Source organism: Archocentrus centrarchus, chromosome 2 (assembly GCF_007364275.1).
Source record: "Archocentrus centrarchus isolate MPI-CPG fArcCen1 chromosome 2, fArcCen1, whole genome shotgun sequence".
Lineage (NCBI taxonomy): Eukaryota > Metazoa > Chordata > Actinopteri > Cichliformes > Cichlidae > Archocentrus > Archocentrus centrarchus.
Genome location: NC_044347.1, coordinates 26126233 through 26152393, shown reverse-complemented (window position 1 = coordinate 26152393; position 26161 = coordinate 26126233). Strand labels below are relative to the sequence as shown.

The window sequence follows — 26161 nt, the reverse complement described above, 5'->3', positions numbered from 1 at the left end:
ATGAAATTTCATGTGGTGTTACAGATAATAAAATGCATCCCAATGCTCTTTACACTAGAGACACCAAAGCCTTAGGTTCTAATGATAGTCAATTTTAAGGACATGAATTCGACTCTTCACTGATGAGACCACCTGTAATTCTTGACTGCACTGAAACTGAAGTTCTGTTTGCTCCACTTTGTTGGAAGGTGATTTGTGTTGCACCAACTCGTCAAACATAGGACTCCTCAGCAAACAGGAGCTGGTCAAAGTCTGGCTCTGCCGTGGGATCGCTGCATCTCTTTACCCACTCCCTGCGACTCTCCACCAGGGCGAGCGCCACCTGGTGGCTGCTCTGGGGATTGCTTCGTGGATGAGAGGAGAAGTAGTCCCTCACTGCTTTGGTGGCGCAGGGGGGAGAGGCAGAAACGGGCCTCTGATGTCCCTCCCTGTGACTCTATGTCAGACACTTTCAGTCCCGGTCACTGGGCAACCTCGCCCGGGTCAAGGTGGCGGCTCGGTCAACAACTTGACGTCCTGGTTCTGACCCGCGGCGCTGATATAGCCAGGTGTTGTGGTCCTGCTCTGTGGCTTGAGACTTGGATCGCTTGAATAGGGACAGTGAAGGGCCCCCTTGCTTGTAAAAATAGATGGTGTGGCTGCTTAGGTCAGTCACATCACTTTGCGTAGCACACCTCTCGGTGCTGGCGTCACCCCTGGGACTGTTCTGTCTTGAAGTTAGTGGGGTGTCTGAGGAATGGAACCAGGGAGATTTGGGAAGCTGGAGGTTTCCCGTAGAGCGGTAGTGTGAAGGGGGGCTGGAGGAGTCCTGTTTGTGGGACCCCGACTTCCCTTTCAAATGGCTTCCTCCTGCTCCTCCTGCATCTTTGGAAGCTCTGCAGGATGTTTTGGGATGGCTGCTTGAGATCAGCTTTGCTCCTCCTTTCTCACCTGCTTTTCCTTTTTCTGGTTTCCCAGGTGTGAGCGACTTATCAGTAGGTCCTCCCTGTTTGGAGACAAAGATGCATCATGTACAAAAAAAATCACTGCAGTGAAGTTCAAGTTCTTGAGAACTATATAGTCAAGAGAATCTAATCGCCAGTGTTCATGTATTCATCATTCAGAGTCTTAATGGCATCTCATGGCCTTTATTCAACAAGGGAAGCTGGCTCAGGTGAGTTTCTGGGGGAAAATTACTTCCACTTCAGCCACTTTCAGTCGGTGGTCATATAGTCCATAAATTTCCCTCCTGTGACAAATATTTATTACTGATAATCCTCAAGGCTGCAATACAGCATGAATATAACTAATATGGGCCTGAATTATGGTAAACATTGAATTACCGTATTTTCCGGACTATAGAGCGCACCATACTATAAGCCGCACCTACAAATTTTTTGGAAAAAACTGGAAACGTACATATATAAGCCGCACCGGGCTATAAGCCGCTGGTATCTCCGCCGCTCTCGGTTTTCCACAATTACTCGGCACTCAGCAGAGGGGGACAGACAACCCCAAATTTGAGTTATAACAAGTCAATTCACCATTGATTCGTTCACGCCGAGCTTACGTGCAGCGGCTCTATTTCCCTCCTGTAGTGCCAGGTCGATAGCCCTCAACTTAAAAGCGGCATCATAGGAAGTTCTTTTTGTGGTTTCCATGATGAGGGAGTTTGAAAAAAATCTCTTTTGTGCCTGCTGCTAGCACTTGTTGGCGCTTTCTTCTTTGATTTCCAACTTTGACGTCCAATGATTCATATCCTGCTAAAGAGCCCCCTGGTGGTTAAAGAAAAATCCACAGAAACGCCGCACCGGGCTATAAGCCGCATGGTTCAAAACGTGGGAAAAAAGTAGCGGCTTATAGTCCGAAAAATACGGTAACTGGTCATTATAATATGGCTCATGATCTTAGAATCTCTGTTCTTCATTTAAGGCAACAACTTCATCAGAAGCAGGTGAAACCTGTAGTTGAAGGTTCAAAACAAACAGGTTATGACATGTAATAAAAAAAAACAAACAAAAAAAAAACAGTAATTTAAATGTAGATCTGTTATTTTTCAGTCATGTTGATTATTTTACCAATGTTTGATAGTGTGTAGCTATGAATTGTGGGATACCACTATCACCTATCTCCAAAAAGGATGGGCCAGGGTATTCTCTGTTAAAGGAAGCACCTTTCTTTAGTATTTAGAGAACTGAGGCTCTTCCCTCACTCAGGAACCTTCCTAAATGGTAAATGGACTGGATCTTATGTATCACTCTTCTACTGTACTCGAGCATGCAAAGTGCTTTATACAACATGTCTTCATTCACACAGCACTTATTTTCTTTGCCCAAATGCTTTCTAACATTCACACTCCAATGAACACATCGGAGGGCAATTTGGGGTTCAGTGACCAGCCCAAGGATGCTTTGGCATGCAGATAGGAGCAGTCCAGGGATCGAACCACCATGAGCAGATGACCTCCTGTACCCCCTGGAGCTCCAGCCATCCAGCCACTGTATTTTACTGGTTTTCTTTTCCCAGTGTCGCTTCATGACATTCCAAGTTATGTGATTCCCTGCTTTTACAGATCCAGCCGTAACTCATGGCAACTTGCGATGTCACACTATTCACAGTTAATGAGAGGGAAAAGGAAGCTCCCATACCCCACATTAGTAACAGTGGGGATATCTGGATTATCAATAACCTGGAAATGCTCTTTGGATGTCAGCAGATGTTTTTTTTTTGTTTGTTTGTTAGTTAACCCTGACTTTCTTTGAGATCTTCATGGTTTGCCTGGTTAAATAAAGGTTACACTCACTGCACCATCTTGTGGAACATATTACAGGAAAGCACAGCGAGACCCCATTTCAGCTTCATTTGATATCTCTTCAACAGGGACTGTAGATGTATTGGGCATTAAATCAGAGTGGTTGTGCCTTCAAATTTTCTTGATGGCTTGAATTAATTTTTGTTGGTTGTGTTTAAAAATATGGTAGGAAAGGAAGAGTGTGAGACATTGCTTGAAAGATCTATGGAGGAACACAGAAGTTCCCTAGTTAAATACTGGAAGATAAGATTAACATCAGACCAAAAAGTGTCATCGACTGGAAGAGGTCAAAGGTCACAAGCCAAAAGCCAGTTTAAACCAAAGACACATGATTGAAGGTTCATTTAGTTCATATGACCACACACGAGGAAGCTAACATGAAGAATTATGAGCAAGAGGACCTTTAGTTAACCCTGCAGATCCTGAAAACCATGGAGTTTTGTCTTTATTATGCAATCACACAGTAGATTATTGAGCACTGCATTTAAATGTTTTTAAGTAAAATATGTGATGATGATGTGAATTCCCTCCTGCTGTTTTACATAAAACATCACACGTGACTGTCACTTACAGCAGTCTTGTCATCTTCCTTGTCCAAGTTGTCTTGTTGGGTGAGTGAAAGCCTCCGGTCTTTCTTCAGCCATGAGTTGGGTGGAGGCCCCTACAGCCTATTAATGTCCCCCAGTTGAGGGGTTCTCTGGGGGGGAATTTTTTGGGCAAGCCCCCCGCTCTGTATGTTCACTGGAGACCAGTGCAGTGCTGATGGTGAGGGGTTGTAGAAGTGACAGAGGTGGAAAGAGATCCTGAGGAGGAGTCGGATGGCAGATGTGTCTTGTTTGGGTAAACGCCCCATCTGGATGCCCAGGTCTGGTCACCAGTCATGGAGTCTAGGGAGTCAAGGGAAGAGCGGGTGGGTGCAGGGGACATGGGGGTGGATGAGAGGCTGGAGGAGCTGGCTTCCAACCCAGATTCACCTCCACACCTCCTGGTTTGACCTCTAGGGTACATTCTAGCGACCATGTGGTTGCTAGGCTTCTTGGAAAGCTCTTCATCACATCTTCATCTTCACCGGTGAGACCATCGGTGCTGGCTGATACGCACGGCTGAAACTTGGCCACATATGCTATAGCTGGCTCCGAACGCCGCCGCTGCATGTGCCCACATTCCAGGGACAATGACTCCAGGGTCGAAGAGGTGTCTGCAATTGGTGCATCCCGCCTGGGGCTGGAGAGGTCTAGTTCCTGTCTTCTGTGTCTTCCCAATTTGTTGAGGCGTGTTTCTGGGGCAGTATCTTGGTCATAGTCACTGAATGTGAGGATAGAGTCCAGGCTGCCTTGTAGGGGTTTAGGTTTGAGGTGCCTTCTATTGCACAGGCCGGGTGAGCCACCGCTGCTGTTGTCCAACTCATTCTCGAGACTGTCATAGGATGAATCGGTCAGAGGGTAAATCCAGGATTCTGACAGTCCCCAGAAAAGTTATGCATAAAGGGATAAGAAGAAGAAAAGAGGAGGAGGGCACACTATGAATAAGGCAGAGGAAACACAAATAATTTGCTGTTGTTGAATACAATACTGTATGCTGTGATCTTTTTGTTTTCAGAGACATTTATAGAAACCATGAGGTCCTTTTGATCTTGTGTCACTTGGGACATAAGTGACACAAGATCAAAGGCCATTTATTCACATTAATACATCCTCAAGCCTCTTGCCCCTAACCTAATCCATAAACATAATCAAGGTCAGTACACATCTCTCTTCTGATGTGAAAAAGCTATTGTCAGTATTTACTGAGCTATATCTTTGCCTTTATATTTGTAGGAGTTTCTCTTTCAGGGCCAGCAGTTGGGGACAAGAGTATTTAAATGACTTACTGAGTACTTACTTTACTGAAGTTTACAGCATGCATTTTATTGCGATTAGCACCATTACTTAATGCTGAAATGCCAAGGACAAATTAGTATTTCTGCTCCTCAGTTATACTGGATATACTAACTGAAACAGAGCAGAACTTAGTGAGAGCCTCAGAGGGAGGGGAGTAATATTTGGCCTATTTAAGATACAGAAATACCAAGGATGAGTCGAATGGCTCACATATCTTTCATGTTAGTTACTACACAGAAAGGTGCAGTGAGCTTCTCACAAAAGCCTCTTCACATCTTTACTAAGTGTCCACACAGATCTCTGCAACATCACCAATCTCTTTAGTATTTGATCTATTACATAACACATGTTAACAGCTGTTAGGGAATTTGAATTGAAAGTGCCAGATTAATGTCTGTTACAATCCATTGTTCAGGTGTCACTGAATGTTGCCCACATGTGGCTGAGAGTCTGTTTTTTTTCTTTGACTTTAATAAATACCTGCAGACTCACACGGCATGCGGGGAAAAACAACACAAGGGCAATGTGTGCTGACAGGTCTGCTCTTAAACACAGGTTTATACTGACTGGCAGACTCATTTCTAATGAAGCAGCTCTTCTCTGAATAAATGTTATAGACTACCTGAGCCACTAGCGTTCGGTCAGGGCAAGCAAGGCAACCAGTGCTTGCCCAGTGAAATCTAAAAATAGATATCAATCAAAATGTATTAAAGTGGAAGCAATTTCTCTCCTTTCTTATCAAACAGCACTGTTTGCAACCATCCTTTAAATTACTGTCATCTTGTGGCTGCAGTTGGCTATTGCTTCTTAAACACACACATTTAGTGAGCGCGTCCCTTTTTTTAGTAGTAACTTTATGATCGCCTGCAGGTGATGCATTTAGTAGACATCTGTAAATTGTAGCTATAACAAAATAACCTGAGTTACACTCCCTCAAATGGGCTCTGCACTACTACTTTAAATATTTATACCACATCTATGTCTTGAAGAACTTGTATGAGTAAACAGTGCATAAATGTATCAATTCAAATGCTATTAGGCACACTTCATCCATCAAATGACAGCACATTTAACAATTAAGACTGTAGACATTTTAAGCAAGCATTCAAGCATTCATTGGCAGCGCAGTGATTCAGGTTGATGAATTAGACATAAAGATAACAGAAAGTTCATTAAAGGCTCTCCAACTTGTGAGAGTTTAGTTTTGAGCAAACATTTGTCTCATTTGTTTGGGTACCTGTTCCCATCTCCTCACTGTTGAGTCTTTGTGGAGGCCCTCCGAAAAGGGAGGAGGGATCCTCTCCGAGGACCCGCTGACAGTGTTCAATCATGAATTTCACCAACTCACAAACCTACAGGAAAAAAACTGGATACTGAGCCAGTGTAGCAGCATAAGTTGGAATGCTTATTTTCAAGGTTTTCAAGGCTGCAAGAAAGCACTTTAAGCATTCATAGTAAGCCATTTTACAAAACTTCATACTATGTGGAGCATTTCTCCACATTGGAGCATTCTCAGACTTTGCACTGTTCCTGTCACAACACAAAAAGTCAAACTGGTCTAAAATGAGACCCTTTATAAAGCAGACATTCCAGTGAGAAAACCTTGATGTGGTTTAGTGTTACACTGCTCTAATTAACACAAAAATAACATTCAGTTGACTGTTTAATCAGCTTAAAGTGTTTTGCAACTTAACATACTACATACTCAAATGTGACTATAAACCATTATAGAGAATGTTGGTTCATTTCTCCTAGTCTCTGTTCTGTCTCTCTCCCCTCAGCCTATTACACAAAAGGACATTAATTTAACTTAACTTGGTGAAAAAAATAAAATTAAAAAATCAGATTTGATGCTATTGACCTTCCACTCTTACCTTCTTAGTTCCTTCTCCCTCCACCTCAGGGCTACACGGCGCTCCAGGAGGCCAGAGCATGCTGGGAGCAATACACACTGACAGATTAAAACTAGTCATCTGGTTCTCCTGGGCATTGCCTTGGATACCGTGTAGAACAGCCAGCAGGTAGCGTAGCAGGAGGGCGTTCTCTTTTGGCAGCCGACAAATCATCCTGCAAGGAGCCAAAACGGCGATTTGTAAATTGCGTCTTAGCTCCTGTGATTAATGTTCAGTATAGTGTATGTTGTGTGTTACCTCTGTATGTCTTGCACCTGCTCCTCCTCCTCCTCCTCTTCCTCCAGCACTTCCATCCAGTCTTCGTGCAGCTCGCAGCACAACAAGCTGCCTGGGATGCTACGCAAGAAATCCTGAAGACAAGCAAAGAAAAAAAAATCAATCACACAAAGAACTGTTTATTGTTCTACTTAAGAAGCCGTTTTCAGAAATGGAATATGCAACACTGTTGCTTCATTAATACAGTGGTTTGCAAAAGTATTCATACCCCTTGAACTTTTCCATATTTTGTCACATTACAACCACGAACATAAATATATTTCACTGGAATTTAATGTGAAAGATCAACACAAAGTGGTGTACAATTGTGGAAAGAAAATTATACATGATTCAAAAACTGAAAAGTGTGGTGTGCAAAAGTATTCAGCCCCCTTTTCTCTGAGTGCAACCAATTGCATTCAGAAGTTGCCTGATGACTGCTAATGACTAAAAAGAGTCCACCTGTGTGTAATCTAATCTCAGTACAAATACAGCTGCTCAGTGACGGCCTCAGAGGTTGGTTAAGAGAATATTGGGGAGTAAACAGCATCATGAAGACCAAAGAACACAGCAGACAGGTCAGGAATAAGGTTGTGGAGAAGTTTAAAGCAGGCTTAGGCTATAAAAAGATTTCCCAAGCTTTGAACATCTCAAGGAGCACTGTTCAATCCATCATCCGGAAATGGAAAGAGTATAGCACAACCGTAAACCTACCAAGACAAGGCCGTCCACCTAAACTTACAGGCCGAACAAGGAGAGCACTGATCAGAGATGCAGCCAAGAGGCCCGTGGTGACTCTGGACGAAATGCAGAGATCCACAGCTCAGGTGGGGGAATCTGTCCACAGGACAACTATTAGTTGTGCACTGCACAAATGTGGTCTTTATGGAAGAGTGGCAAGAAGAAACCATTGTTAAAAGAAAACCATAAAAAGTCCCATTTGCAGTTTGCCAGAAGACATGTTGGGGACACAGCAAACATGTGGAACAAGGTGCTTTGGTCAGATGAGACCAAAATTGAACTTTTTGGCCAAAATGCAAAACGCTATGTGTGGCGGAGAATTAACACTGCACATCACTCTGAACACACCATCCACACTGTCAAATATGGTGGTGGCAGCATCATGCTCTGGGGCTGCTTCTCTTCAGCAGGGACAGGGAAGTTGGTCAGAGTTGATGGGAAGATGGATGGAGCCAAATACAGGGCAATCTTGGAGGAAAACCTGTTGGAGTCTGCAAAAGACTTGAGACTGAGGCGGAGGTTCACCGTCCAGCAGGACAACGACCCTAAACATAAAGCCAGGACTACAGTGGAATGGTTTCAAACCAAACATATTCATGTGTTAGAATGGCCCAGTCAAAGTCCAGACCTAAACCCAATCGAGAATTTGTGGCAAGATCTGAAAACTGCTGTACACAAACTCTCCATCTAATCTGACTGAGCTTGAGCTGTTTTGCAAAGAAGAATGGGCAAAATTTTCAGTCACTAGATGTGCAAAGCTGGTGGAGACATACCCTAAAAGACTTGCAGCTGGAATTGCAGCAAAAGGTGGTTCCAAAAAGTATTGACTCGTGGGGCTGAATACTTTTTGCACACCACACTCTTCAGTTTTTCATTTGTAAAAAAGGTTTTGAATCATGTATAATTTTCATTCCACTTCACAATTGTATACCACTTTGTGTTTGTCTTTCACATTAAATTCCAGTGAAATATATTTATGTTTGTGGTTGTAATGTGACAAAATATGGAAAAGTTCAAGGGGTATGAATACTTTTGCAAACCACTGTATGTCCCTCACAGTGAGGTCTCTTTCTGATGCTATTCTACTAGTGTTAGTGGTAAAATGTAGAAAAAGGCTTCAAACTTGGTCCTGTTCACAACTCTAATGGTTTAGGCTTTTCCCCATAAAGGAGCAATTCTAAAGTATCCTCTTATTTGGCAATAGATGAGTTTGTGGAGCGTAGTGACAGCAGATGAAACAGTCTCAGACTGAATTAAGGGTATTTTAGACCAACAACTCGGTCTACAAGAGCCAACTCACAACAACCTATTTCAAAGCCTGGACTGCAACAACTTCTGGCAGTATGGGCAGTTTAAAAAACTAACAAAATACATCCTGATGCAAAAGCAAAATAATGAAACATTTACTCTGCTCTTGCACATACACATACACATACATTCAATTCAATTTTATTTATATACTGCCAAATCACAACAGTCGCCTCAAGGTGCTTAGGTACAGACCCTACACTAATTACAGAGAAAACCCAACAACCAGATGACCACCTGTGAGCAACCACTTGGCGACAGTGAGAAGGAAAACTTAGTTTTAACAGGAAGAAAACTCCGGCAGAACCAGGCTCAGGGAGGGGCAGCCATCTGCTGCTGCAACCATATCTACTTGTCTCACCTGACCCACTTTGCTGGCAGAAACGTAACTATTGAATGGCTGTGGACAGAGTTTCATTAAACATAAAAAGATATGTTTGATTATACAACCCTGCCATCAAATTTAACTGTATATTCATATCAAGCTTGTCCTCAGAGCTCTATTATTTGAGACTGGGGTCATAAACACAGCTGTCATGCTGTAGTTGAGTTCTTCTTTTCAGTTCAGAGACTTTCTGAGGCCTCTGTTTCCTGTTAATACCTCCACATGTGTGTGCATGGTGTGTGGATTCGGTTATTGTGACATAATGACCAGTGCTTATTTAGCTCTTAAGACACAGCTGTTAGATGAACTGATAGGAGTGCATGTCTGAAATGGAGCTTCAGCAGGTTGGTCTCTTTAAGGGGGTAAAATATTCTCTTGCATAAATTGATAATAGCTTGGCAAGCAATCATCCAGTGTTATTTGGAAGTCTGGTGCTGCTGTGTGAAGACATGGCAGAGTTTAGCACTCATGCTCAGAAGCTCTGGTATCCCTCCAGATTATACAAGATATAGTCCAGATTATATTAAGAAGCACCCTCGGCTCCTCTGCTATGAACAGCTGTCCTGCAGCTGCGTAACACACTAAAGAGATGTGGAAGAAGGTGATTAGTGCTGTGGTTACAGATGTGGGTCAGTATAGGTCAGAGACACACCATGGTGCCGTTAAACTAGTATCCCTCTCTGAAATACATGATCCCACCTTAAAGACTCCAGCTATGATGAAGACGTGGTCTCGCGTCAGAGGAAGCTGAGACTCTCCGTTGTCCAGAGCATCCCGCAGCTCCCTGACCGCCCGGGCACCTGCCGGCCGACGGAAGATCCCCCGCGTCCACGAACCCTCGTGGTACAGAAATGCCAACATGTCCTGTGATGGAGAAGAAATAAGAGCATGTTTATGAGCGTTTTCATGTGTTAGAGATGTGACTTCAGTTCAGGAGATGAAGCTTGAGGAGGATGAGGTGGAAAAGAGCAGGAGCGGGGGCAGTGGTGGAGGAGGAGAAAGACATAATGGAGAATAGATGATGAAAATATACATGTACAAATGTTAAATGGTCATATATAGTTTGAAAGATTTAAAAGGGACTTATAAGGCGTAATACGTACGTCTCTAGCCACATACATAAAACACTGATTAGGTGGAATGGCGATGTCCATCTCAACCATGTTATTCAAGATCATGGGGCAACATGGTGGTTTCCAGTAATCAATGTACATTTATAAATCCAACATCCTTTTTTTCCCTATTAAATAACCTCAAAAATGACATACTGTACTTTTAAGTCTATAAATATTGAGCAGTTCATTTGAATCTTCAGATACCTTCATGTTATGGCATTATCTGGCTTTCACTAATTCTGTGAATTTTTTTTGGAGTACAAATTATTAAGAAATTATTGGGAAGTATATCCACTTTGCCAAGAGAGAGTTGCTGATAGAGCAGCAGTGGAAGCTGCTGGAACATCTCTGTCAGTCACTGTCTGCTGTCAGGTAGAGTATTTCCATGCCATCCAAGAAGAAACCCCTGCTCCAAAATTGTCAACATCAAGCTGGGCTGTAATTTGCAGCTGAACACACACACAAAGGAAATCCCATCTGGAGGAACGTTTCAATGGTTCATGTCACTCAGTGCACATGCTCACCATGACCGGCTTTGGCAGCGTGTCACCCCTGGACAAATGGAGCTGAGCGGCTGGCCGAACAAACAGCCTCGCGCAGCGCTGAGGGACAGCTCGTTCAGGTGAGAGGAGGAGCCTCGCCAGAAGGCCCAGGCGATGAGCGAGCGCCTCCTTTTGAACGGTTTCCCAGAGAAATCTGAAGAGATGACAGTTGCTCAGAAAGCATGAGATTATAATCTTTTATTTTTAATTTCTTACACCGGATGGATGATTTTACCTGCGTGCTGTTGCGGTGGCTCGACAGGTCGAGGCTTGAGGATGAACTGAAACTGCTTGTACGCCTGCGCATCCTTCAGTCTGTCTGCAGGTGGAGCAGCAGCATCCCTGCCTCCTCTCAAGTGACTCATGTGGATGCTGAAGGGAAACTCATGACCTGACAAAGAAAGAAGAAGAGACAACGTTGCTCCCTGAAGGCTCAGTGTTGTTGCTATAAATATGAGTGAGCACACACTCTCTCAGGAGCTATATCACACTCTTCTGTGGGGATGAACGGTACTAGTGTGCCTAAAATAAACCCCCATCTCGCCCCCGTGTCATGCCCGTGAACATCAAAAGAAAGTGACTCACAAAGCTGGTTCAGGAACAAACTCGATACAAGAAAACAACTGACAGTGTTCAACTATAGTGTGCCCCCCAAGCCCACTGACCAATTAGAGGATAAGGGGCGTTGTCCCTCTTTGAGAGGACCCCACAGCTGGAAGTCTTTGACATTCCCCTAAAAAAAAAAAAACCAAGAGGAATAGTTAGAAAACCAAAATGCACAAAAATTCCTGAGAGAAAACCACAGCAGGCGGAGCAGAGATGTGACAAAGGATCCTGTTCTTGTTGAATTTTCATGTGTTGTTTGTGCTCACACAGCCACAGGGCTTCTATAAAACCATCATTAGGAAACAGTGTACTGAACTTTATTGCCTTTCTGCCAGGGATGGGCAACATTTTTGCCATCAGATGCCCAAAGTGAGTAAGATAAAGTAAGTAAAGAGCCACACACTGGATATTTGAATTGACAACTTAGTAATAATCAGAGGCGTAGTGCTATGTGTTAAGGTACCAGAGCGCACCAGCTAAAATCAAGCACATGATCAAACGTAATAGTATTTCTGCATTATCACTTACAATGATGCCAAACTGCTGTAGGGCCAGGCGGATCACCTCATTGGTTGAATCTGAGTTGCTGACTGGGACCGTCTTGGTCTAATTACAGGAAAAGCAGGACACAACCACAGGAGATGCTGGTGAGGAGGACCAACAGAGCATCACACTGCACTGCCAGTGGCACTATAATATCCTGTAACAACAACAGTTGTACTTGTACACACAAATAAATCAGCTACAGGCCCCCTACAGTATGAAAACTTACAAGAGCAAATGTATTGATTCCCTTCCCGTACACTCTCACAGGGATGGTTTTTGGCTCTTCCTTCTCCTTCTCTTCTTTTATTCGACTGCAGAGGAAATGCTTAGTTGTGAGAATTACTGTCTCTGCAACACACACAGTAAATGTGATACTTCATGTTGACACAAAGAGGAAGTATACCTCTTAAGGAGGGAGAGCCATTTTTCCTTCTGTTCTGCTGACCTGAAGGGAAGCACAAACACCCAAAGAGCATCACGTCACTACAGTCCATGCGTGTGTTGTGTGCGTCAGTGAGTGAGTCATAATATTAAATGTTGTGTTTTCTAAGTAACATCTGACAGCAGACTGCAAAATTTCAGGTTGTCGAGTGTATTTCCAAAGGAAATCCTTCTGAGGAAGCAAAGCGTCAAAAGTCAAGCTCAGCAGATCAAGCTGATCCCTCAGCTGGTAACCTTTTGCACATCCACTTTGCGTAGTTGCTTTAGTCTGCAAACAGTTGCTACACATTTGCAAACCACTTTGCAACCCACTTCCACCCCAACTCCTCCTTTAATACACCTTTAATGCTCTGTCTGATCTAATCGGTGTCTATTGCTCTGCCCTGTAGGTCTTGCTGGAGCTCATCCCATATGCAAAATATACAAAGTACTGCAGATGGTGTTACTAGATAGCCCATGACCATAAAACTCTTAGTTCTCCCTCACAGTAGGATTCCTGCAATGACTTTCAGCAGGATGCCATTGCTTCTTGACTTCTTCTTGACTATACCTCCTGTGAACCCGTTGTAACAGTCTGGTTTTTCATAAAGTTGATGAAATATTTTTATTCCTCATCATGAAAGCGGGGCAGATTTTTTTTTGTTTTTTTTTTTTGGCTGGTTTCGACTTCCTTTTGGAAACGATGGATAAGAACGAGCCCTGATGTGTTATTCATTTCACAGTGGGATGTCACTGAGTGCTTATGCTTCATCCCGTCTGTTTGCTGTTCCTTTGGCATTTATGGCCAAGTTTACAGCATCAGCAGCATATTTTCTGTGGAACCATAAACACATTTACAGCTGCTGACGTAAGGCAGCGTGAGCACAAAGTTTGCTCAAACGTTGTGTTTGGGTTAACCCCATCAGAATGAATCCAAGTTAAGGACTTCTAAACACCTTGGGCAAAAAAAAAAAAAATGCAATGGAATAAGTGAAATTCACCACCCAGTGTGTGTGAATATTTGTGTCTTTATATCGGTGCGTATAATGTGTATCTTTGCTTGTGATACCTAAAAGTAGCGACACAGTTGCAGGTGGGCCAGCCCATCACGAAGCTCCTCTCTGGGTTTGTGCTGCCCTCACACACCTCGTCCATGCAGCCTGCCGTCCACATCTCACACACACGCACCTGGGCTTTCTGCTTGAAGTGGTTGGCTGATCTGGGAACAGAGAGCGAGAACGCACACATGCAGCCTTACGTTTCCACCGTACACCCAGGCATTAACCTAATTACCACGTGAAGGACATGAAGAGCAGCCAAAATGTTCCTAAGCTGCTTCACAGAACGAGAAGAATACACACACACACACACACACACACACACACACACACAACACGCAGTGCTTACTTAGCTTTGGCAATCACCAGTATGTCACTAAAGAGGAAGAGGTGTCTGTCCTGAGTTTGCATCCCTGTCTTCAACTGAGCATGTCCATGGAGAAGAAAGGACCTATCAGAGCCAGTCAGGAAGGACTGGATCAGTGGACACGTCTCTGGACAGATGGGAACCAGGAAACTTTCTCTGGAATATAAATAAGAGGGGGAAATTAACTTTAATTTAACTGAGACAAGTTCCCGTGAATCTCTTTCACTTAACCAAGCAAAAAGGATCATTACGTTTCATTCCAGCAGCCCTTTACAGTAAAAGCTTTGGCTTGGTTTGCACCTACTCTGAGGCAGGTGTTAACACAGGTGACCCGTTTGAAGTGTCTTCTGCGATTCAAAAGCGTGCCATTTGGTTACCTACACCAATGGCCCTGTTGTGAAGACTAGAGCTGAGATTTTTTTGCCATGGCCCCAGTGTTTTTTCAGCCAGACATGACGAGGTGGATCTGAATGAGAAGCCGCTCAGCCACACGGTAGGCCCTCCCCAAATCAGAGCCTAATTCATTTCTATTTTAAAAAGAACCTCATGTTTTACTCAATAGTGCTTGAAACTAGCAATTGATGTCATAAACTCATCAAGATGGTGTTAACTGAGGTTTGAGATCGATGGAAAGTACGTCTTAGATATTTTGCCCCACATATTCTCACTGTTTGTTTTGTGTAGGCTGTGGCAATATTGTCAAAATATATCACCTCCTGTGGCTCAGGAGAAAGCATGGGCTGTCTACCAGTTGGTCGGTGGTTCAATCACCGGCTCCTCCAGTCTGCATGCCAAAGTATCCTTGGGCAAGAAGTACCCTGAGTTACCCCCGATGCAGATCTTTAGACAAGGTGTTTAGATATGGTAAATGGACTAGTTCTTATATAGTGCTTTTCTATTCTAGCTGAGCACTCAAAGCACTTATACAACACATTCACACACACACATTCATACAAGCACTTCCTTCTACAGCTAAGTGCTTTCTATGTAACATTCTCACACATTCATACTCTGACGGTTGCATCGGAGAGCAACTTGGAGTTCAGTATCTTGCCCAAGGATACTTTGGCATTTCAGACTGGAGCAGCCAGGAATTGAAACACCAACCTTCTGATTACTAGATGACCTGCTCTACCTCCTGAGCCACAGCCACCCCCAAAAGAAAAAAGTGCTTATATGAATGCATGTGTAATTGGGTGAATGAGGCAAGTAAGTGCTGTGAGCACTTAGGAAGAATAGTAGTATTTAAGTAGCAGTTCATTTACCAAGGTCAGAATTAAAAAAAAAAAAATGCCAGTCACAACACTGAAACTCATATCTTCTCTTTCTGCTGAAGAGATGATCCTCTTATTAAGACGTTCAGCATCTCACATGAAATATCTATCCATCCATCCTTCCATTTTCTTCCACTTATCTGGGGCTAGGTCGTGGGGGGCAGCAGCCTAAGCAGAGAAGCCCAGAACTCCCTCTCCCCAGCCACCTCCTCCAGCTCATCTGGGGGACCCCAAAGTGTTCCCAGGCCAGCCAAGAGATATAATATCTCCAGCGTGTCCTGGGTCTGCCTGGGGCCTCCCGCTGGACCTCACCCACGAGGCACCCATGAGGCATCCTAGTCAGATGCCTGAACCACCTTAACTGGCTCCTTTTTCAGTGTGGAGGAGTAGCGGCTCTAATCTGAGCCACTCCCGAATGATCAAGCTCCTCATCCTATATCTAATGGAGAGGCCAGCCACCCTTCGGAAGAAGCTGATTTCTGCCGCTTGTATTCATGATCTCATTCTTTTGCTCACTACCCAAAGCTTGTGACCAAAGGTGAGGGTGGGGACGTAGATTGACCGGAACGCTGGACCAGCTCTTCATCCTCTCTAGGATATTCGAGTGTGCGTGGGAGTTTGCTCATCCAGTCTACATGTGTTTTGTGGCCTTGGAGAAGGCATTCGATCGTGTCCCTTGGGGTATCCTATGGGAGGTGCTGCGGGAGTGTGGGGTGTCTGGCCCATTGTTGCGGGCCATTCAGTCCCTGTGCAACCACAGTGAGAGCTTGGTCCATATAGTCGGCAATAAGTTGGACTCATTCCCTGTGGGTGCTGGACTTCGTCAGGGCTGCCCTTTGTCACTGATTCTGTTCATAATTTTTACAAACAGAATTTCTAGGCGTAGCCGAGTGGCTGAAGGTTTCTGCCTTGGTGGCCTCAGAATCTCATCTCTGCTATTTGCAGATGATGCGGTCCTGGAATGGATCGCAGCCGAGTCTAAAGTGGCTGGAATGAGAATTAGCATCTCTAAGTCTGAGGCCATGGTCCTCAGCCAGAAAAGGGTGGAGTGCTCACTCTGGCTCAGGCACATGAAATAATAACAATCCTAAATGCTGACAATACAGAGACATCCAAAATGAGGGCATAACCAATGCTCAATCTTCACTTGACGTTTATTAATTCAACATAGCTAATGATCTTTATATAGAGAGCACTTTTAAACCCACTTGCAAAGTTCTATAAATTTCAGAGTTCACCTGTGGGTTTAGAAAATTATCAAAAGTTCAAAACATGTCACCATGTCACTGAATTATGGTATAAGATGAAAAACGGCTTCATACTCAGATGCCACGTCCATCTTTTATATACTGTCTGTCACTGTTATTTAATATTTGCTTTTTGTCTTTTGAAATGAAATGTTGCTTTTGAGAAATACTGTATGTCACCTGATGACAAAGGTGGTAGAAACCATTAATCTAAAAAATGTACATGAGACAACAGCACAAATGGCCTTCATGTCCCACTAATGTTATACTAAAATAATCAGTTTGATGTGACCTGTGTTACCACATCTTATTTAATATGATCAGTTGTTTTTGAAGCAGCATGATTCACTCATAATGCTGAGCATCAGCTAACTCATTGGTCAAAAGCTTTCTGTCTTGTAAGAAGCTATTCGGAGGTTTACAGCATTAGTTTAACTCGAAGCATCTTTGGTGATGACGTCCCTGTATAAATAAAAAGAATCAGCCTCTGCCTCTCATGTCGAGGGGCTAGTGTCTCTGTTATTAGATTATTCACTTCAGATCTCTGTCTCTTTCTGGCATCCTTAATCACAAGACAGCCTGCAAGTACATCAAAACACTCTTCCTTATGTAAACTGCATTATGCAGTTCACGAGACTCATTGGTGAATGTGGTGAGAGTTTCACTCTAAAGCTGGAGAGTGTTTGGATGCTTACAGTGAAGCCCTCTGAAAGCCTGCAAAGAACTTTTTAAATGTTTTATTGGTGAAATTTCATTTTTCCCCTCACTGGTCTCAGCCTCTATTTATATAAAATGTACTTATTGACTTAGATAAGATGAATAATGTCAGAATGCAGAGGGTCAACTGTTAAAGTAACACATGGAAACAGGGTGTTAATAAGTCACCTGGTTTGGTCTGAAGGAGCAAAATCCAGCGGTGGAGGAAGTTTGTAGATCCTTTGCTTAAAAGCACACATGGCATTGTATAATACTTTGACTCGGAAAATAGTAAAAGAAAAAAGTTCTCATTACAATTACTGAGAGCCCACAGAATACACCTTCAGCCCATATTTCAAACATGGAACTCAATAAGATGCATTAAAATTATTATTAAAAAAAAAAGCAAAACAGCCTCAAATGATCACATTTGCAAAGACGGCAAATGAAACAATTCCATAACTTCCAGTGAAGAAAGTAAGTACTAATAATTTCTTTGAACTGTTCTTTTTCCAGAGTGGAATGATTGTACAGCACACATCTTTAATCACTTATTTAAAAACAACAACAATTGGGTTCAAAAGTTGGAATTTATATTTGACTTTCTCTCATCCACACAGGGTTTAAAGTATCCATACAGCTCAAATACACACATGCACTCACTTAAGTCTTAATGAGTGGTGCTTGATTGTTAGTGATCATGATTGACTACAACTGGCAGTTTCTCTCAGCCAAATAAAAAGGATTTGTTCGACAGCATTCACTGGATAAACCAAAACTCACAACAATGGGAAATCAAACCTAAGAACACTATTCCAACTATCAAGCATGGCGGTGGTAGCATCAGGCTCTGGGGCTGTTTTGCTCCAGGTGGTACTGGTACACAGCACAAGGTAAATAAAATAATGGAGAAGGAGGACTCTTCCTCCAAATTTTTCAACTTCACCTCAACTCAACAGCTAGACGGTTGAAACTTGGACACAGCTGGGTGTTCCAACAGGACAGTGATCCCCAACACACATCAAATCTGGTTTTGGTATGCATAAAGCAGGCTAACATTAAGCTTCCTGAATGGTCTTCCCAAAGCCCCGACCTCAACCCTGTTGAAAATTTGTGGACTGCGCTTAAAAGTCGAGTCTTTTCCAGGAAACCAACCAATTTAAATGAACTCTACCAATTCTGCCAAGAAGAGCGTTCAAATATCCGGCCAGAATTATGCCAGAAGCTTGTTGATGAATACCAAACGCATCTGGTTGAGGTGCAACTTGCTAAGAGACATTTAACCAAATATCAGTGGTTGTATGTATATTTCTAACCCTGAGTGGTTTAGAGAAAATCCTAAATAAATTCAAATATGTGCCCCAAATTACCGTGACACGAATGAGTGTATGTAAACTTCTCACCACAACTTGATTACTTTAAGAGGTGGTAAATTTGCAGGATTTAGACAAAGTTATCTGACTGTTAGGTTTAATGTTCACCACTGTTGAACTTAAATAAACCAAAATTTGAATCACAACAGTGTGATTCAAATATTATTAATCTATTATTTTATTTATTAATGCAAACGTCTTAAATCTAAGGAATAATCTAAGTCTGCAGTCCCGGTGTTTAAGAGCAGTGGGCGGGTGGTTATTCAGTGCTGTGCCCCACCCTCTGCAAGATCTCTTTAATAAGGTTCTCCTCTTTACTTTCCCAGCACACATATTCAAAGACGGAGACTATTAATAGACACCTGATCCTCCAATAAGTATGGCAACAAGAGGATTATCTATCCTAATGGATCCAACACCTCATTCAGGGCTGTGCCCTGGGCGTGTGTGTGTGTGTGTGTGTGTGTGTGTGTGTGTGTGTGTGTGTGTGTGTGTGTGTGTGTGTGTGTGTGTGTGTGTGTGTGTGTGTGTGTGTGTTTTCAGGGTTTTGTCAGAGTGGCCTGAGCTGCCTGAGCTGCATGACCTGCAAGAGAGTTTCTGAGACGGTTGTGAGTGACTGACTCACCCCTGCTGAGAACCTTCGGTGACATGTTTCCGATGTCAGTGTGTTTACTGTTCTTTGTCAAGAACATGACGTAATGTGTAAAAATCAGACTAACTACATGATATTAGCGTGAGTTCAGAAAGACTTCTGTTTAACATACAGTTAAATCTGTGAACAGATTGCAGTGGTCTGCTGCTTTAGATCACATACACTGTATCCACAGGCTGTGTAATTAAGATCATTTGATAGCCACAGTAATTTCCAGCAGGTTCTTAATAATAAGTTAATGAAACAAAGCTAGACTGTGTGTTTTTACAGTACCTGGAGAGAGTCTTGGACCTGGTTAGAGCCTTGGTGATGACCAGAGACGGGGCCGACTGACGCCGGTAACTCTGAGACTTTATTCGCTAAAAAGACGAAGCAGAAAGACGGCCGATGAAGGAGGAGGAAAAACATTGCTTATCTGAATCCATATCAAAATCTCGCATGACAACTGCATTATCAATACAAAGCCACAACACTTATGCATCTTGGTTGACCCACAGTTTGTTTGTTTTGTTTCACGTTTTGACCAACATTCATGCCACATATCCATCCATCAAATGAACCCTATGACTGTGTATGGTATACAGAGCTTCAGTGATTCTGGTTAGCCCACAGTAGCTGGTGAGAGAAATGAGAGTTCACTCTGCCTTCAGTATGAAAATGCAACAACACTGACTTTAGTGTGAGCTTGTCTGCCTCAATGATCTACCTGAATAATCTCATTTAAAATATTAGTTAAATATTTGCCCCACTGCCGCTGGGAGTTGGACTCCACGCTTATATCACATTACACTCTCCTCATTTGTTACGTAAGCATCTTAATGTTCAACACATTCATCAGAGCATCAGGGCCGACTGTGGCCTCCAAAAGGGACGGGGACAGCAGGATTGAAGCAAGAAGCTTAAAACACAAAGAAATGCCGGAGCATTTCACCGGCTGTGCCAGCGTCAGCACTCAGCAGCCTCTGTTTGCTTTTGCCATGATACTCATGAACTTTCTCACCAGTCAGTAAAGTGACATTTTACCGCTCTGCACCTCTGCACATTTGTCCATGCTTGGAAACATACTGAAATCCCATTTTCCCTTGCAGGATCTTATTACCCATATTTCCCCGCAGGCATCATTAAAGTTCCATCAAATCTAATTGTAGAAGGATTTGTGAGTGTGAAGCAGGGTGACAAACAACCATTACATAACCACAGTTCTTTCACTGGATGTCAGAATAACACACTAACACAGTTAGCTAATACATTGTTCAGTGTGGGTGGGTTTTTTTTGCACGTGGGTTGAGGTGGTCTTAAAATGTTTTTGTAGCTTGTACATGTAAGTTATAGTAGCACAGAGGAAATTGTAGGTTTTCCAGGTTTAATATATGTTTAAACAGATGTGTGGAGACGCCGTGCTGCTAATGTCAGAGGGCTAAAGAGGCTACAGTGGTTATGTGACCTTTCCTGGCAGGTTGTAGAAATCCGACAATCTTGACAGTTCAGCTACAGCTCATAAGCCACCCTGAGATTCATCATCTGGGGAATCATGAAGGTCTGTGTAATAATTTAATGGTAATCCATCCATGGCAGCCGATCTGTCCAAAGGCTGACCTTTAAACTTTGACACCAAATGTGGGAAAACATTAATCCCCCTCCATGCTGCAGCCACCATGCACGTCCACACATTTTTCACAATGTAATAACATTGATTTAGCTGGGTCACAGGCTGCTGACACATTCCTTGCACTCCAGTTACAATATTACAATGTTACCATTCAGCCCTAAAAATACACTGATGTTAGCTTCAGAGGAGACGTGGGTTTACTGGTGGAAAACACTGACTATGAACCCCAAAATGTGCTCCGATATTATCGACTGTTGCTCATTCAGCTTTCTGGCATTTTCACCAGTGTTCATTGCATTTACTCATACTGCCCCCCCCCCCCCCCCCCCCCCCAAATGTATGGCAAAATCACTATACCTATAATAATTAACAGTTACCTTCATTAATGATTGATCTGGTGTTTTTCTGATTAATTGATTAAAGTTATATAACAGTGTGATATTTGATGGGTGCCAGTTTAGTTCACAGGTTGAGCAGGTGAACACAAATGCAGCAGCCTGAGTTCAAGTCTGAGGGTGATATTTAAAGTATTACAGGACAATCAGCTGATGGAACAGCCCTGGGAAAAGCAGAGTACTGCATTTGCTGTCATTATTAACTTTTAAAAACATGTCAGGCTGCTATTTGAGTTCTCTCGCTGTCTCTTATTTTCCGCAGGTTAACTTCCAGTCATTTAACTCGCATTTATTTGGTAAGTGCCACCAAAAGGAGTCACAGAGCAGCGACTCTTCTAAGTAGCAGAAGATTCCTTTTAGAGCACACCGCCTGTTTGAAAAACGATTGATTTGTGGCGCACTACAGAATACCTCTAGACAGGTGGGTAATACACACCAGAAAACAGCCAAATGAAAGCGACAAAGCCGCACAGGAAAAAAAACGGAAACAGAGAGAGAGAGGGAGAGAGAGAGAGAGAGGAGATAAGAGAGAGAGCGAGAGAGAGAGAGAGAGCGGAGAAGAGAGAGCGGCAGAGAGAGCGCAGAGAGAGAGAGAGAGAGCAGAGAGAGCGGCAGAGAGAGCGCCAGAAGAGAGAGAGAGAGAGAGAGAGAGAGAGAGAGCGGCAGAGAGAGCGCCAGAGAGAGAGAGAGAGAGAGAAGAGAGAGAGAGAGAGAGAGAGAGAGAGAGAGCGGCAGAGAGAGCGCCAGAGAGAGCGAGAGAGAGAGAGAGAGAGAGAGGAGAGAGAGAGAGAGAGAGAGAGAGGAGAGAGAGAGGAGAGAGATAGAGAGAGGGCGGCAGAGAGAGCGCCAGAGAGAGAGAGAGAGAGAAGAGCGGCAGAGAGAGGCCAGAGAGAGGAGAGAGAGAGAGAGAGAGAGAGAGCGGCAGAGAGCGAGGAGAGAGAGAGGAGAGAGATAGAGAGAGAGAGAGATAGAGAGCAAGAGATATAGAGAGAGAGCGCCAAGAGAGAGTAGAGAGAGAGAGAGAGAGAAGAGAGATAGAGAGAGAGCGCAGAGATAGAGAGAGATAGAGTAGATATATATAGATAGTAGATAGATAGATATATATATATATATATATATATAGATATATATATATATATATATATATATATATATATATATATATATATATATATATATATATATATATATACTTTGAAATAAACTTGAACAGTTAACTGATGATCAGTTTAGATTTTCTGTGGACTGATAGCTTAAATCTTAAATACAGAAGACACTGCATTAATGATGTAAATGGTTTTGTTACACAGAGGACAGTTAAATCTAATACCAGTCAAACTGATACGCCTGCTTTGGCCTCACAGCTCGGATTATCAATTAATAAGTGCTAAATAACAAGAAACTGCTTTAATTGGGATTATGTTTTGATTTATTAAGCAGTTTCCTAGCAGAAAGAGCAAATGTGCTACCAGGACATTTTAACTGAACGCCTCTTTAATTCTGATGCACCATTTAAAGGCTTAAATGTTGAAATTATGCAAACAAATATGGCATTTTAAGTGTTTATTTTGTCAACAATTAGGCCATGACTATAATCTACATCTACAAATGTATTCATAACTTATTTATGAGGACGACAGAAAATTATCCACATAACTAGTTTTTAATGATTTAATGAAGATATTATTATATGAGAGAAAAAATAAAATCGGGAAAAAGGGCAGATTACGTTGAGGTGATGTAATAATGATATTAGACCGCCAACGCTAATAATTAGTAGGTTACTAAAACTGTTTGCGATGATGCATTTTGTTTTGGTCAGCTGTCATTAGTTTACAACTTCCTCTCCAAACGTTCATGAACGCAGTTTGTAATATTTTGGCTTCCTGTGGCGCTGCACGTGCACTGCCACGGTGCCAAACTTTCCCACAGGCTGCTTCGGCTGTTTGAGCACCTGTCACCCACGCATAAAGTGTAAAGAGTGGATTCCGGCTGTCCCCTCCTGTGCGCGCTCGGGTTGAAGGTAATTAAATGAAAAATTAATTACAGGGCAGCCTGTTTTCATTTACACTTAAGCAGAACTGTCTGCTAAGGTGAGCAGAGGCGTGGATGGTAACGCGGACACACACCCGTTTGTGCTCCTGCTGCGCGCCGCTTCGGCTGAGGCTGTCCTGTTGCTGCTGTGGAGACATGTTGTCCATCCAGCCTCCGGACGCCCTCCGGCTCACTGCTCAGCTGTCCTCAGGTGATGCAGGGGGTGGAAGAAGTCCCATTAATAGCCTCCGTCTCCGGCTGATACAAACCATTTCACCACAAGCTTCTAAGAGGTCGCTGCAAACTTTCAGTTTGCGATCAAGCTGCCTGAAGGAAAAACTACAAGGAGGAAATTTTAGATAAAAAAAATAAATCAATCAAAAATAATAAAAAACCCAAAGCAAAGCCAGGCTTTCTCTGTCTGCCATCAATGAATATCTGCGCTCATGCGCCTCCTGTCTAGATTATCGGTTGCTGTGCCACTTCTTAAGGCGTCTTTACGCATAGAATGGAGGCGGCGCCATAACGCTGCGATAAATAGGTCCACCTATTTTTAACCAAACTGCTCCATTCATTCAGGGGACAATCAGATTTAGCCTAAAACAAACAATGTTACAAGGTAAGATAAGCTGTTTGCTTAGCGGATCAGCTTGTTCCAACAATTCTACAGGAATCCAGCAAAGGGGGCAAGAAAGTTTCCTTATTGAAACAAACAGCATCGGGAAAAAGTTCTGTTATTTTTACATTGCTGTCAGCTCGTTACTGTGCTGAACAAGACCGAACAGTGTTCATGTGTTAGACTCATATAAACATTTCTGGTGACCTCGTTGTGTAATCTGAAGTTAAATCAAAGTGAAACAGCGCTGACTTTGATTTTCAGCTGGTATAAAACATCAAGATCTCACATCTGTTCCAGTTTCCACCTGGAAACATGCAAAGATTCAGTCAGTGACACCTCTGTGAGGCCAGTCATTCATATCATAACTTAGACATGCCGTATTTATAATACTAGTTATTAAAAACACTGATTATCATTCACCACTATACTTGAGGACAATAGTGCTACCGGATTTATTATGATTGTAACCATGAATATCACTCACTGTTTTTAATTTTTTCAATAAGGTGTTCTGGAAAATTTAAAGTTGAAAGCTTTACTTGTGTAAACTACTTAGGCACTGTAGTGTGGTGGTTAGTACTGCCTCATAACTAAAAGGGTCCTGGGTTTGAATCCACCATCTGGTGTGGAGTTTGCATGTTCTCCCCGTGTCCGTGTGGGTTTTCCTGGGTACTCTGGTTTCCTCCCACAGTCCAAAGACTTCTAGTTAGTGAGGTTAGGTTAACTGGTGACACAAATTGCCCATAGGTGTGAATATTGAGTGTGAATGGTTGTCTGTCTCTCAGTGTTAACACTGCAACAGACTGGCGACCTGTCCAGGGTTCACCTGCCTCTCGCCCTATGGCACCTGGGAACGGCTCCATCGCCCCCTGCGACCCCCAATAGGATAAGCAGAAGAAAATGGAAGGATGACCATTTAAAACCCCTAAATTAGTCTATTTGTGTTCCTGTTATCAAGTCTTTCATAGTAGGAAACACAGAGCACTTCACCCTCCCTTAGTTATGCTGCTATAGGCCCAGGCTGCTGGGGGGTTCCCATGATGCTCATAGTGTTTCCTTTCATTCACATCTTTTCGCTCTGTTTATACCCCACTCTGCATTTAATCACTAGTTATTATTAATCTCTGGCTCTCTTCCACAGCATGTCTCTTGGCCTGTCTCTCTCCCCTCAGCCCAGCTGGTCATGGCAGATGACCCCCCCTCCCTGAGCCTGGTTCTGCTGGAGGTTTCTTCCTGTTAAAAGGGAGTTTTTCCTTCCCACTGTCACCAAGTGCTGCTCAAAGGGGGGTCGTTTTGACTGTTGGGTTTTCTCTGTAATGATTGTATCCTTGGGCAAGATACTTAACCCCAAGTTGCTCTCCGACCGTCCTGTCGGAGTATGAATGTGTGTGAATGATAGCTAATTAAAAGCACTTAGCTTAGCAAACACTGAAGTGATAGTATGAATGGGAGTGTATGGCGTGAATGTAAAAACATGTTGTATAAGCGCTTGAGTGCTCTGATTGAGTAGGAAAAGCGCTATATAAGAACTAGTCCATTACCATTTACCAATATAACGCATCTTGTGACTCTTTGCTGTGATTTGGCGCTATATAAATCCCAGTGCTGTGGGTTTTGTTTGTTTTGGAAATCCCACTTAAACTGAAAGTAGAGCTCGTCAGATGTGGATACGAGTTAGGATGGTACAAGAGTGTTTCCTGCAGGAAGCCGTGTATCCCAAAGTGTTTGAAAGTAACTCCAGAGTCAAATGAACTCCAGTGAATCCCGGGAACATTTGTCACATTAACACAAGTTATTTCAATCCAGCAGACATATGGGTTATCAGAAACAGTGCGAGTGTGACACTCGCCATCAGTACAGTCGCTCCAGGCCTCTCCATCTGGCTGAAGACACATTATTAGATTCCAGTGGTCTCTGTGAATCAGTCATGAATAGTTACTGACTGTAATCTAGGCCACGAGGTTGTAATGTAGTATATCCACGGCTTAAAGATCGTCACCCGAACTCCACATAAACATGTAATCCTGCATTCATAACGCAGTGCATAAAGCCATAATAAAGGTTATTGGGGCTCGAGTGTTTGTTGAATAGTGAGTTAATTCAACAAAGTTTTTATTGTGGCACATATTCAAAAGGAAAAATTACGATTGGCCCAAAAATTGATTGTCTTTCTAGAACCAGAAGTGGGCCACAAACTGGGCTAAAGAAGAACGAGGCCAAAGAGTGAAGAACAGAGACTTGGAGCATTCATTCCCCAAATTGGCCACCGTCAGCCCCGTTAAAACTGGATCACTTCAATGATTACCTTCCCTCGTGTTGATAATGAACAGCCTTG

The 26161-nt window shown here is 43.0% G+C and overlaps 2 protein-coding genes across 2 annotated transcripts in view; one reads left to right on the top strand and one right to left on the bottom strand.

The window, feature by feature from the left end:
* LOC115795702 (adrenodoxin-like) overlaps positions 1–26161 on the top strand; it is a 63477-nt gene that overhangs the window by 8781 nt on the left and 28535 nt on the right. The window lies entirely within an intron of this gene.
* LOC115792281 (rho GTPase-activating protein 20-like) lies at positions 142–23652 on the bottom strand. The gene is given in 24 exon segments (XM_030746753.1): positions 142–394; positions 396–463; positions 466–985; positions 3363–3439; positions 3442–3498; positions 3501–3564; positions 3566–3846; positions 3849–4247; positions 5909–6023; positions 6546–6738; positions 6822–6934; positions 9973–10137; positions 10913–10942; positions 10945–11084; positions 11166–11321; positions 11596–11635; positions 11637–11663; positions 12065–12142; positions 12309–12393; positions 12486–12527; positions 13572–13721; positions 13910–14083; positions 19443–19528; positions 23303–23652. Coding segments are annotated over 24 exon segments (3315 nt in total). The 5' UTR covers positions 23375–23652; the 3' UTR covers positions 142–211.